The sequence below is a fragment of the Notolepis coatsorum genome (genome assembly GCF_963971535.1).
Source record: "Notolepis coatsorum genome assembly, chromosome: 8".
In the NCBI taxonomy this organism is placed as follows: Eukaryota; Metazoa; Chordata; class Actinopteri; order Aulopiformes; family Paralepididae; genus Notolepis; species Notolepis coatsorum.
Window position 1 is genome coordinate 54,136,177 of NC_140172.1, and position 15,414 is coordinate 54,151,590.

Here is a 15,414-nt window from a genome sequence, read left to right on the forward strand (position 1 = left end):
CTATGGAGAATGCAATTCAGTCTTGATTATCAAGCCAGGAACAACACGTGAACTGTTAAAATAAGTGGTATTCCCCTTTTTGGCATGAGTTCTACTTCCAGCAGTGACCAAATATGACTGTTATGACATATGTCTGCACCCAGGACCCTACAGAGGAGCGTGAGTGACAAGCGTAAGTTGAGGTACATGAGTGGAGAATGGTTCTACAAGGCCAAGTCCCGGCGCCACCGTGACCGCATCCATGGCTCTGACATCGTCATCGCCTCCATGAGACAGACACGGAAACCAATGACTATCTGTGAGTCCACTGGATCCGACCTCTGTCTGTCTGTCTGTCTGTCTGTCTGTCTGTCTGTCTGTCTGTCTGTCTGTCTGTCTGTCTGTGTCTGTGAGTGAGTGAGTGAGTGAAGGTCAGACTCGCAGCTATGACAAAGTACAGTGAATGTACAGGCAGGTGCAGAGACGCAACAGCAACTTTCACAGCACTTTGTAGAAGGACAACAGGAGCTCACATGCAGTGCATAGAGACATACAGGTATGATACAGTATATGATATATATCACTCTACATATACAGTATAACACAATCTACACAGATCATAGCAGCAGGGCATATGTGTGGATCAGTTATGGAATTTGGGAGGCGGAGGAGGGGCTGGCAGCCCTTAGGAAGGAGGTGTGATTTTGGTCTGTTGTGGTGTGGTGTTGGTCTTGACTTGTACCATCATGCAGTTCCTTGATGGAGGCAATGCTAATATATTGGAGGCTCAGTCACCAGTAAGCCACCCAATGGGGGTTAATGGGTACGGCACATGCTCAGATTGCGCAGGTGGTAATACATTACATTGCTTATGCTTTGAGTAATACATTTGCTTTCAATATGTGTAAGAAAAGCTTCCTGAGTCCAACGACCAATGATTGAGATGCGCAGCGCAATAACAATAATGACATCACATCAGCTGATTTTAGCAAGCAGCCTAGCTGATGGACTCAGTATTACAATACTCTGATAGCACTGCTATCGGATAGATTTAGCTGAAGGCAAAGTCATTATTTTGCGTGAATATCCTTTTTTTCCATTAAGATTGAGCTAGGAAAGAACGTTTGGTGTTTTGAGAGGCCATGTTTATTTAGTTTGAGATAAGTGCCCTGATGTTATGCATCATGATGGTGTTAGCATTGTCCTGGGAACCACTTGGAGAATAGAGTGAGAGACTATATGAAGTTAGAAGGCTTTGCCTCGTGGGGTGATTAACCATCGCCTTGTGCATTATTGATAACTGCAGACCTCGTATTATCCCAACCTGCTGCACATAACTTCAGTACACACACACACACACACACACACATGGACCTGCCCTGCACACCCTGCTCTCCTTTCTCTTGTGCAAGTATTGCTGTTTAATTGGATTTGTGTAAGTTTTGTGTAAGACGACGATACAGAAGGTTAACCCTTTCACTGCCACACAACAAATTGTTAAGCCTTTCACAACCACACTACAGACGGTTAACCGTCTGTGGTAGGTCACATAGGTGAACCTCCCAGCCTCTAAAGCAATGGGAGCAGAGTTGGTTGAGATGCAGTGAGCTCCTCAGAGCATCCTGGGCTTTGTTGTTCTCTTCCCATCCGAGGGCATAGACCACTGCACATCCACGTTACATTGAGCTCATGGGAGAGAGAGTGGGGGGAGAAAATGAATGAATGTGGATGAGAGCCTTGATGTAAGTGGTTGTAGCTACGGCTGTGGGGGTGCTGGAGACATGATCCAATATACTTTTATACGCCTGAGTCTCCTGACTCAGGCGTTACTTACTTACGCCTTTTACCCCGTTTGGGGCATACGCCGTCAACAAGGGTTCTCCAAGCATCCCGATCCTGAGCCAACCTCTCCAGCTGGCCCCAGGTGTGTCCCATCTTATTGGCAGAATCTTCCAAGTCTCTGAGCCAGGTGTTTCGTGGTCGGCCTCTCTTTCTTTTCCCTTGGGGGTTCCACCTGAGAGATTGTCTTGTGATGCTCAGGGATGGTTTACGGAGTGTATGGCCAATCCATCTCCAACGCCGTTGGAGAATGTCTTTCTCTGCTGGCTGTTGTTGTGTTTGTTGCCACAGGTCTTTGTTGCTGATGGTGTTAGGCCAGCGAATCTGGAGGATTCGGCGCAGACAGGTGTTTATGAAAACTTGTAGTTTATTGGTTGTGGTGACAGTGGTCCTCCAGGTCTCAGCGCCATAGAGTAGGACTGACTTCACGCCCTGCTTGAGAGAATGGTGGTCGGCAGGGTAGCTTCCGGATGTTTCCGGCTTTCACCACACTGCGTCATACTTCCTACCTGAGGTCCATCCTCTCTCAGGGCCGGAGATTCTTGGTTTTTCTTTGTTGACGTTTTTGTAGCAATGGGGTTTTTACAGGATGGGGTCGCTGGCCCCAAGCCCAACCTTCCACCATTTCTGGCTTCTGGTGTTTTGGAGTTGGTTTGTTAGTCCCCTCCCCTGACCTATTGTCTTCCAGGTAATGGATTGCAGCCTCATACCACGTGAGGCCAGACAGGTTTCGGGTTGTGTACAAGCTGTCTCGGCACGTCAAGCCCAACCAACTCACGCTACTGTGTAACGAAAGCTGCGACCAAACAAGCATTTTCGTCCCAGCAGCACAAGACAGTGACTCAGGCGTAGTCGATCGTAACTTTCTCGGCCGAGCTATAGTCACTTTTTCAGCACCTACTCCCCATGCGCATGCGCAGATTGCCATAGGAGTAGCCTACATCGCAGTGATGTCAGCACATACATTTTTCTTATGATATTTTCCTTAACATTTAGTATTTCTGTTATCGTTTAAACATTTGCCCCATTGTGAAGTCATATGTAGCCCTAACATGAGACCCAACCAGAGTGGCGTCATCTGCAAACATCTGCAAAAATCATGTAGACTGAGTTTCTAAATGTATTATCAGGCTGTCAAATATATGACTAATAATAGGCTATCGCAAGATAAAATGTTTAATGATTTGTTATTCTTCTTTTTTTGTTTGTTATATATTTAAAAGAAAAAATTGCTTGTGTGTCCCAGTGGAGCAGGCCCAGCGGAGGCCTGAAAGACCCAGCTTTGTCAGCAGCAGCAACCAGGATGTGCACGTCCCCCCTGAGCTCTCGGGACTCATAGAGGAGCCACACGTCCAGCTCAGAAGGTGACACTTCCAGTGTTTCTACACTGCTTAGCTTGTAGTTTGTGAGAATTCGGTTTGTCTAGTTCAGTGGTTCTCAAACTGTGGTACGCGTACCACTAGTGGTACTGCTGGTGGTACTTGACATTTTTTTATTAAAAAAAAAAAAAAAAAAAAAATATATATATATATATATATATATATATATATATACTTTTTTTTTATATATTTTTTGTGCAGTCAGGCCACTGAACTTTGAAGCAGGCCAGGCCAGTGTTTCTAGTTGTTGTGGCGCGATAGTTAGATAACCTAAGTAGGGAACAACCAGGAGATCAATGTGACAGAGAGTAATGCAGTCTAAACAGTCATAAATCTTTTATTCAACTTCAGCCGTGATCATAACTATTTTTATTTTTAGAATTTTTGTAATGTCAGATAAAAAATGAAATACTCCCACTTTTCTGAAAATAGTTGTTGTTAAATCTGACATTACAAAAAATCCATCAATCTGTGTTGTTGCTAATCATTGACACATGCCTAGCCTGTAATAATCCCCCCCAGAAAAATTTACTTTGCATTTGATATATTGAAAATATTTAACTTTTTGTGTTTTTTTTTTTGTTTTACAATAATTTGTGATGCCATCACACAAACTGGCATTTAAAGGGTTACAATTAGAAAATGTATTGAATATGTGTTTTTTTCTATTTTTTTTTTTACAATCATTTGTGATGCCCATCACAAACACTGGCATTTAAAGGGTAAAATGCAGGAAATTAAGTCTTTGTAACAAAATAATTCCTGGTGGGGGACCCCCACTTAGAAAGTGGCCTGACTGGGGCTATATTTCACACTATATTTCCCAGCCTGAATTATTTCCCCAGTCCAGCCCTGCTTATGTGAGTTGTCAATGGTAGGGCTGCAACGATTAGTCGACATAATCGACGACGTCGATTAGAAAAAATCGTTGACGAGAAATTGTTGCGTCGATTAGTCATTAAGAAAAATAAAAAATAAAAAATAATTTATTATTTGGCTTCTCAGGGTTCCAGACAACATCATAACATGATGATCCCATAGCAAATTTTGGACATTGAAAACATTGTTCCCCTGCAGGAGATGATGATCAGACTAGACACACAATACATTACACACGCACTCCTCTCACTCACACACAGCGATCAGAGTAAGACACACACATACACACTCCTCTCACTCACACACAGCGATCAGAGTAAGACACACACATACACACTCCTCTCACTCACACACAGCGATCAGAGTAAGACACACACATACACACTCCTCTCACTCACACACAGCGATCAGAGTAAGACACACACACATTCACACTCCTCTCTCTCACACACAGCGATCAGAGTAAGACACACACACATTCACACTCCTCTCACTCACACACAGCGATCAGAGTAAGACACACACACATACACAAATTACACAGTACACACCTCTCACTCACACAGCGATCAGAGTAAGACACACACACAAATTACACAGTACACACACTCCTCTCACTCACACAGCGATCAGAGTAAGACACACACACATACACACACACACGGACTCCTCTCACACACGGCAAACAAAAGTTATTTAAAGTACACTTCCACTTTAATTTGTATTATTTAATTTATTTATCTTGTTATGAGTGATTGCTGTATTGTTATTCAAATACATTTTCATTTAAAGTGGCTTAAAGATCCAAAATCAAATGTTTCATGAGTCATTATTTTAATTTGCTATGGGATCATCATGTTATGATGTTGTTGTTTGGTCCTGACAAGAGTCTCAAAGTCTGGGGTGATGGTAGACAAGCAACTCTGAGGTCATGCTCAATGTCCTATCTGTTCCTCTGCTCTGTCTTCAGCTGGACCAGAGCTGAGAAGCCACTTTCACAAAGATAGGTAATAAAAAAAAAAAAAAAAAAAAAAAATCCTTTTTTTTGTTTTTTTTGTTGTTGTTTACATTGGTTTTCGATTAGTCGACTAATCGAAAAAATAATCGGCAGATTAGTCGACTACCAAATTAGTCATTAGTTGCAGCCCTAGTCAATGGACAACAACGTGTGTGTGTGTGTGTGTGTGTGTGTGTGTGTGTGTGTGTGTGTGTGTGTGAGTGAGAATGAAGGACAATTGCTTGCTGTGTGTGAGAGAGAGAGAGAGAGAGAGAGAGAGAGAGAGAGAGAGAGAGAATTAAGTACATTTTCTGAAATACAGTTGTTCTTAATTTTCTCACTTGCTATGTGAGAATGTTAGTTATTATGTTCTCAATGCCCCTTGCATTGTATGAGTTGTGTGGAAGAGTTTGCTAGTTCTAGTGCTACTCCTTTGTACATTGTGGCTGTGTCTGACAAAAGTTAACAATAAATAATGGTATTAGGAATACATTTGCCTCCTGCGTGAACTGTGCATAGCTGAATAGACTGTATTTTAACGTCGGCCATATGGTGGTACTTGGAGAGCCAGCTACGTTCTCACGTGGTACTTGGTGTAAAAAGTCTGAGAACCACTGGTGTGAGAATTTGGCTCATTACAAATAAGCTACAGTAGTGTTTTCTGTTTCTAAGCCACTGGCTGGGATCATAGCTCATTGGCCGCATTGCTATGGCCACATAATGAATGTTCCAATGACTATTATTCCTTGTACCAGGGGAGTGCATACAGTCACTGCAAAGTTGTGAAAATCGCTAAACTGAAACGTTTCCACAATGAAATCCTTGAAATTCTGCAAGTAACTGGTAATTGATGATTGACTGATTTCGATAGATTTTATTTTATTTCAGTGTCGTGCACCCAGCCCACACTACAAGACACTACATGTAGTCACTGCACAACACAACAATTAGCAATACAAAATCTGCACTGTTTTACAAACTCCCATTTCACATAAACAAAACATTCTGTATTTACCCCCCAAAATTTTATTCGCCTACAATAAAGCTTTCACCTTTTTTAGGGCGGCTAGGTGGTGTAGTGGGCAAGGCACTCGCCACCAGTGTGGAGACGCTAGGATTCGCGTGTTCGAATCCAGCTCTCCACATTGTTTTCAGTTTAGCTGGTCGTCCGCAGTAATACACATTGGCCGTATTACGGGGAGGGAAAACTGAAGGGTGGGGATCGAACGTTGTGAACAAGCGACTCCTACAAGTCGGTTGGTGCGCCTGCGCAGTAGAATCAGGAAGTGTCGGGGGCAGCGTGAGCCTCCCACGCGTTACTCCTCGACACTGAAAGATCGAGCTGCGCAGGTGAAAAGATGCGACTGCTGTTACCTCAAGTACCGGAGGGGACTTGTGCTATGTATGACTTAGTCCACATTGCAGCCGGCTTGTGGGAGGCAAGAAACAGCGTTCGTGACAGGGGAGGGTTGAATTGGATGATACGAAATTGGGATGGGAGAAAAATATAGAAAAATGGGAGAAAAAGTGGATCAAAAAAAAAAAAGCTTTCACCTTTTTTCACTTTTCTTTATGAACTCTTTTTTCATTGTTATTATTAGGGCAACATGTAAACAACATTAATTTTGGACACACCTAAATGTTTTAAATGATACATTTAAAGCAATACTTTTATAATAATAATGGCTTGGATTTATATAGCGCCTTTCACATAACCAAGGTGCTTTACAAAAAAGGGGGAAGGGGGAGAGGGATAATGGAGAAACAAATTACAAAAACAAAACGGAGCAAACGGAACAGAACAATAAAACAAAATGTAACAAACTGAATGAACAGCATGCTAAGGAGCATCAGAGACCATATGCCTGGGTGAAGAGGTGGGTTTTCAGCAGGTTTTTAAAGTGGGTGAGAGAGTTTGCATTTTGGATGTCCATGGGGAGGGAGTTCCAAAGGGTGGGCGCAGCAATGAATGAATGAATGAATGAAAACTTTATTTAACAGATTGCAGAATGGGTACAATACAGTACGGCTCAATACATACAATTGTTAAGGGGATGCAGACCAGAGAAAGACGTTTGTCTTGTTTACATCAGGGTCCCCCATTTTCAATTCATAGTGACATTTATGACATACACAACATACATGACATCATGACATTTATGGCATAGGGACATACATGACATACAGGTATATAGTACTGTTACATTTGTGACATATATGATATGCAAATATACAGTACTGTTACCCATAGATCCTGACAGAGTATATACATATGATGGGGAGGCGACTGTACATTAGGAGGGGGTGGGTGGGAGAGAAATATACATACGGTGGGGAGAGAATATATACATACGGTGGGGAGGAGACTGTACATTAGGAGGGGGTGGTGGGTGGGTGGGAGAGAAATATACATACGGTGGGGAGAGAATATACATACGGTGGGGAGGAGACTGTCTATTAGGAGGGGGTGGGGGGGTTTGGACATTTACGGTGGCCAGTTACGAATTGCAGCCTCCCGTAGGTGCCCGTTTAGAGCGGTTTTGAATGTGGGTAGGGATTCACATTCCTTTACAGATTTGGGTAGGGCGTTCCACATTGATGTGGCATAATTGCAAAACGTGTTCAGTCCCTTGTTTGAGCCGAATCTGGGTTTAACATGATTTGTTGAGCTTCCTCTGGTGTTGTGGTCGTGGTATTCACTGACCTTTGGGAAGTATTTTGACATGTACATGGGTACCTTAGTCGTATAGTGTATCTTGTAGACCAGGCAACACTAAAAACCCTGTCCCCAATGGTCCGCAACCTGGCTTGTGGGATGGTGAGTAAGCCTGTGTCAGAGGAGCGGAGATTCCGGGAGGGGGTGTAGGTGTGTCAGATAGGTATTGAGGGGCAGTGGTGTGTAGGGATTTATGTGAGCAGGAGGATTTTGAAGGTGACACAAGATTTTATGGGAAGCCAGTGAAGGTGTATGAGGGTGGGGGTGATTGGTGTGGGTGAGAACCCTGGCGGCAGAGTTCTGAACATACTGGAGCCTATCCAGGGCTTTGTGGGTCACCCCGGATAGGACTCCATTACAATAGTCCAAACGGGAGGTGATGAAGGCATGGATGAGGGTCTCAGCCACAGAGTCTGTAAGTGAGGGCCGGAGTCTTGAAATGTTCTTGATGTGAAAAAAGGCTGATTTAGTGACATATTTGATGTGGGGGATAAATGAGAGTGTGGAGTCCAGAATGACACCTAGGTTGTGGACTTCTGAGGAGGGGAGAATGGAGCAGCCATCGATGGTGAGGACTAGATCCCCAACCTTCCTGAGCAGTGCCTTGGAAGCCACAACCATGAGCTCTGTTTTGTTGCTGTTGCGTTTGAGAGAGTTTGATGACATCCATTATTCCACACCTTTCTAAAAGCTCTGTGGATGTATTATAAAAAAAAATATCTATATCAAATTAAATGACATTTGCACATTGCATTCTAACAGGAGGTAGATTAAGATAGATTTGTAAAATAAGAATACAAAAATTGTAATAAACTAAAACAATACAAAGCAAAACAGATTGAGCATATTCATAGATTGATACAATAAGATGGAGAGTGAAAAGAAAGAAGAGGTTAGAAAGTGTCTTTCCTAAAACACATTATCTAACCAAAATAAATCTACAGAAATACACATCATTAGTACATAGTACATTTATTATTATTTCATCATATAAAAGGACAGTAAAATAACAAACAAAACAAACCATAACAAACTAAATATGTCCTCCTTCACGAGTACCATTGAGCATTAACAAAATAAACAGCTTACAATTTTATTGTAAGTCTCTCTCTGAGAGTGCAGCACACACAGGCAAGCACCATGGCTACTGAAACCACACACAGTAGTGGATCTCACTCTCTGTTTGGAACCACTTATCTGGCGATTTAAACCACACTTCTTTACCTTTCCATCAGTTCAACATACTGCAATGTAAGAAATATTTGCCCGTTCAGTTCCTCTTCTTGTTCCTCTTTGAACTCTATTATTGGCTCACTGGTAACTGGTTTACTCAAGGAAGTGTGCATGTGTCTAGAACATGCCACAGCTTCTTAATGCCATGTGGAATCCTAGGGCTTAAAGGTCACATATTGTAGTCCTTTTCAGGGCCTATTTAAGTTAAATAAGTCTTTGTGGTCTCCTAAACATGTCTTTGAAGGTTTTTGCTGGAAAAAAAACCCACTCACAGATTATGCATTCTAGCAGCCTCTATAGCCCTGTGTTTGAGTCCTGTTCTCAACGGGGTGTTTTTGTGTCTGTAACAAGTGAGCCACCTTGATTGCCTTGACAAAATAGGATAGTTATCATACAATGCATAGCAATGCTGTACGAGCCTGTACCGTCAAATTAAATTCAGATCAAACTGTCAAACTAGGCATTGTAGAAACATATTTTAGTTTCAAGGTTTATGAGCAAGCTGTCATTTTGTACACGCACGTTTTTCACATGTACACACACGAGTCAGGACCATGCATTGCAATGAGCCTTCTCATCACATAAAGACGGAATTCGTTTAAAGGCACAGTTTCTGAATAAGGGCTGCATGCTAAATCTATTTCACAGTTTGATTGTTAATAGGTCCATCAGAGACCAAAATGTATGTGCACTGAAAAGTGAGTTTTTCACAATATGGGACCTTTAACACGAGCTAAAAGGGGACATTGGGCCTCATTCACGAAGCGATATATAAGAACAGATTTCCTCTTATTTTGTTCTTAACTCATTCAGGGCCATCCACATAATATTTGTGTTTGCCCGACAACCGCTGGGTGCCAGCCATGTAATTTTAATTTTTTAATTTTTTTTTAAATATCCTATTCACTGTCACAGAGCTGTATTTTGGCTGGCAAAGGCATATTGGGAGTCCGAAGGTGCAGTACCGGCCAGATCCTGGTAGTGGAGCTGTCTCGAGAATGCAGTAACCCCTGTTGCAGACCTGGTGTCACACTGTTTACGCTCTGGGCGGACTTTTTTGTTAGTCTGAAGCGAGGGCTTCACTCGATCGCATGGAATACTCTTTGGGATGCCAAATTCATTATGCAGTAAAGGATTATGGCATGGGCCAATGGACATATGATCTACCAGATGGCGATCAAATAATTGGAAAATTCTTTTTGGAATCCAACCGGCCAAAGGTAAGAACAATTTGACGTCAATTTCAGCTTGATCGTGCAAGGATTTAATAGCCATCCCCCAGATCAGCCTATGTTGTGGTAATAACTAGGGCTGTCAGTTTATCGCGTTAATTAGATTAATTAATTACACAACAAATTATCGCGTTATGAAAATTAACTCAAAATTAATAAAAAAAAAAGAAAATTTTTATTATTATTATTATTTTTTAAATGGTAAATGGTAAATGGCTGCATTTATATAGCACTTTTATCCAAAGCGCTTTACAATTTGTTACTCACATTTTACCCATTAACACCATGCTAAAATTGACCAGACTAAAAGATCTAAGCAAATGAATAAAGGGAAGATGATTAAACAGAAGGTTTTGTAGATTAGTACTGAATTCTGCCATCCAGACACATGCAATTTGAAATATGATTATAGAAGAATATAAAATATCAGGCCTAAAATGGTTATGCGATTAAAATGTGATTAATTAGATTAATTAATTACAAATCCTGTAGATAGATAAAAGAAAATTATCGCCTGACAGCACTAGTAATAACGAATGCCGTTATTGGCAATCAATTAATCAGAAACGACTTCCCCCGCCCCCCTCTTTCATGCATTCATGATGGAACATAATACCGATCATATGCATTTGGATTTTTAACTGTCATGTGTAGGGACGAAACGCTAATGGATTTAACGTTATTAGCTTAGCGCCTTATAAATAGCCTTGAATGAATGATCCCAGATCATTCCGATATAACACTCATATTCACCACGGTATAAAACGGGAACGTATTGATGAAAAAAAATATTTCTTTTATGCATCTTGAACGGAAGGTTCTTACTGTCAATTGACAATGATATTGGATACATAGCTATAATATAAAATATAGATTTAGCTCTACAAACAACGTGACGCACAGGGAAAAGTTGTAATGGAAAGCTGGCCTAACTACAGCAGGCCCAGTCTAATAGCTGGCACTGATTGAGTTAACTAGCATTTTTTCTTATTTTGTTCTTACCTGGGATTCAGCAATGTTTTCTTATTTTAGCTTTCTCTTAGGCAATACCAAATTTTAAGAGTGGTCGAGAGCACTCTTACCCAGATAAGAAACTCTTACCTAGATAAGAAAATGACATATTAGCATGACATCTCATTTAGTAATGTCAATACTGAACGACAAAACGGCAGAGGGTCGGCATTGCATCTGCACCATGCTGACCCAATGACCCATTCACCAGGTAGCGTGGAAGCGATTGATCTCAAAATGAGATTAGATTCAAATGTATTGTCATTATACAGCACAATTCCAATACACCATCCAACCAGAGTGCAAATGTAACAGTGAAGTGCAATAGTAACATACAATGCACAGGTGATGAAACCCAGACATCTCATTTAGTAATGTCAATACTGAACGACTGCGCGCTTGTCAAGAGCCAATCGGTGTTCAGTATTGACATTACTAAATGAGATGTCATGCTAATATGTCATGTTCTACAGTAGGACTTACTACTATAATATATAATAAAACAAGTCATTAGAATAATAGATGCCTACTTTGCTGGAACGATTAGCACGTATACAGTACGTGTGTGTGTGCGCTGAACGGGTTGATGAATACGGCGGTGGCTTTTCTTATTTTTCTCTTAACACATTGGTTGCCGAAAACGTAGAACTACGTTTCTGTCGCCCGATCGCTGAGTGCCGGAAACGTAGATCTACGTTTTTCTCACGGTATTTCTTTTATTCACTATTGCCATTCATAATTCAGCGGGGCACCTTGTGCATACTGTACTGAATGTGTCTGAGCTGGCAGACGGTCTTATACCGCCCTCTAACGCCTTCGGCCAGTAATGCACCCCGTTAGAAACGGGTTGGTTTCTTTTCTCTACCGAGCTGCGGCGTGGGGGCGGGTCCTAAACACAAGCTTGTAGGGATGGTTTTGACTACTGACCCCGCCCGCCCGTTGAAGTGCAATGCCCAACAACGTCGGAGACAGGATCGCTGTGGTTAACTGGAATGGCGATCAGATATTTGGATTATTTTTTTTTGCATTACACCAGAGACCAGGTAAGGACATTATATGAAAGCTTGCGTTGATCTGATATTTATTTCTACGCCGATCAACGCTGTCTCTGTGTCTGTATGTGTGGCTGTTTGCCGTTGGGTAGGAGGGGGGGGGGGGGGGTCTAAATACAATTTCATGCGTGCACAAGGAAGGATAATAATTATGATCTAGCGTTGATTTCAGGAAGATCCGATAATCAGGCGAAAAATTACGTGTTTATTGAATTACACAAACGCAGTTTTCGCGTCTTTTCCCTGGAATGACTCAGAAGCACCCAAACTATATTCATATTCAAAACGGTGTAAAACGGAAATGTACAGATGAAAAAATTATCTGTTTTTTGTAGGGCTGTCTTAAATACTTCGAAGCTTCGTTCGATGGGCATGGGATTTGAATATGATTCATGATTATAAAAATAAATAAATAAATAATAATAATATGATTTTTTTTTTTTTTTTTGCTAAATTAACTCTGCCTCTCTTTGTTAACTACAACAAGCAATGCTGTTCGTTATTTAAGATGAGGTCGGACTCGGCACTGACAGATTTGTGTTCATTGTGCTGCTTTTATAAAGCCTCAAATGACGGCTTACAATATTTCATGAAAGCAAAGTGTTTTGTTTGTCTAAGATTTTAAAAGGTTTAAACTTTACAGCACTGACAAAGTTGAACAAAGTGCTGTACAAGTCCCACAACATAAAACATTTTTAAATGTATTTTTAAATTTTTTATTATTATATTTTTTTATCTTGAAGCTTCTAATTAAAATCGAATCTCTGCCCCGAAGCTTTGAATTCCAAAAAAAATTCGAAGGTCAGCCCTAGTTTTTTGCACGTTGACCAGAAGCAAGTCACTGAGACTCGACAGCGTTATTAGACCCATAGCTATACTATAAAATATAGGTTTAGCTCTACAAACTACAACTACGTTTACATGGGTTTAATGGTCGGCAAGGCCAGGTCACTTCCCGGAAGGGGCGTGGCACTCAATGTGTTAACAGACAGTTAACACATTCGGGGCCATTGGGATTAGACAGGGCCCACTCTATACGGCCAGGATATCATAACAACCTTTCATTGTGCGTGAGGCTGTTTGTAGAGCTAAATCTATACTTTATATTATTGCTATCTGTCCATTCTCATTGTCAATTGTATAAACCGTCCCTTCAATATGCTTTAAATAAATAATTTTTTCATCAATACGTTCCCATTTTATAGCGTCTTGAATATGAACGTTATAGCAGAATGTTCTGAGGTATTTCCTGGAACGCGAGGTATAGGGTGCTAAGCTAATAACGTTAAATCGAATTTCGGCTATAGACAAGCTAGAGTTAAAACTCAAAATGCATATTGTCGGTATCATGGTCCACCATGAATGCATGAAAGGGGGGGGGGGGGGGGCGGGGGACGTTGTTTCTGATTATTGATTACCAATAACGGCATTAGCCTCAGTAGCCTCATTCGCTGACCGGGTGGTTGGCTATCAAAGCAAGGCCCGATCAGGCTGAAATTGACGTCAAATCGCTCTTACCTGTGGCCGGTTGGACTGCAAAAAGGATTTCCCAGTTATCGATCGCCATCTGGTAGATCCATATGTCCATTGGCTGATGCTATATTCCTTTACTGCACACTGAATTCAGCGTCCCAAAAACTATTCTAGGCTATCGGCTACACGCATAGCTTTAGGCTAACAGAAAAGTCCATTACATTAATTTTTTTTTTTTTTTTTTTTTAAACATGTCTGTAACGGGGAACACTGCATTATCGAGACAGCGCCCCTACGAGGATCTGGCCGGTAATCCACTTTTCCGAATTCCAAGAGTAGGGTAAATCTGCAGTGCCGCTCTGTGACATTGAGTAGGATATTACAATGGAATAAAAGCCAAAACAACCTTACCACGTATATATACGTGGTTGGCCCGCATGGTGCCGAAACACGTATATATACGTGGTTGGCCCCGAATGTGTTAAGAAAAAATATAAGAAAAATATAAGAGTATTGGTGAACGAGGCCCATTGTTTACATTATGTTAAAAGGAGAAATGTGATAAAACAGAACATACGACAAATAACATTTTGCTTTCTTCATTCATGTAAGCACAATCTATGTACTCTACATGTAAATGTTAAATAAAGATCAAATTAATACAGTGCAGAAACAAAGCTTGGCACAAATGACTAATTACAAGACAAAAATATGTACTGCATATAATTTAGTTTTGTATATAACATAAACGCATAACTTCCCTGATTAACGTTATATGTTATAAAGATAAAATGCTGCCACTTTTTATAATAATTTCTTTAGAGGAAAAAAATAAGAAAATATTTTGATCTGTCTGATCTTACGAGGAGAACTGTCACATGCTGTGAATGTGTAGGGTTAAGCATAAGAGCAGATTACTATAGGCATGGTTGCTTTCGAGGGGAGTCGGAACAACGAGTAAATAGATACTTAGGCCCCTAGATTCTGACTAATCTCCTTGGAAGGTCGGCTCTCACATGTTTTCCACTGCGTGTGAGGAATGGTCATACCTCGGGCTTCATACACATTTCTGCTTCAAAATAGGCTAGTTAGTCTACACAAACTAGTTTCAGTTGCAAACAAATGTATACAGGCTTATGTTTTGAATAAAATGTTGGCTTGCCTGAGTATTATCTTCTTAAAAGTACCCTGTGCTTGTCAGTATTTGTATTGAAACACATTCGATTAGATTTTGGCCACCTTTCACATCCACTTGCAGTGAAAGCACACAACAGAACATTATTATAGCCATGACCTGTGTGTAGAAGTGAGTGAAGTGAAGTGGTACACCATATGTAGACATTTAGTCTTATTTAATTAGAGCCTGATTGATACTGGTTAACCGATGTTATCATCCATTATTGGTGTATAAATGATATACTGTATATGTGTCGGCGTGTATGTTACTGATATCCCGCTGGTTGATTAGCCATCCTTTATGGGCTCTGGCAGGCTCATTTCTTAAGCTAGCGCGAAGATTTATATCATATTAAACTAGAAATCTTGAGGAATTCATAGATCCCCATAGAGCTATTCCATGCTACCTCACCGGCAAAGGGGTAGATATTGCAAAGGGGTTGCTTGA

At 41.0% G+C, this 15,414-nt stretch overlaps 1 protein-coding gene across 13 annotated transcripts in view; it reads left to right on the plus strand.

The window, feature by feature from the left end:
* Window positions 1–15,414, plus strand: part of sytl2a (synaptotagmin-like 2a) — a 128,381-nt gene that overhangs the window by 45,400 nt on the left and 67,567 nt on the right. For all 13 annotated transcript variants that reach the window (XM_084320275.1, XM_084320270.1, XM_084320279.1 and 10 more), the window contains exons 3-4: window positions 144–298; window positions 3,065–3,182. In XM_084320275.1, the coding sequence (XP_084176401.1) occupies window positions 144–298; window positions 3,065–3,182 (273 nt within the window). The remainder of the gene's footprint in view (window positions 1–143; window positions 299–3,064; window positions 3,183–15,414) is intronic.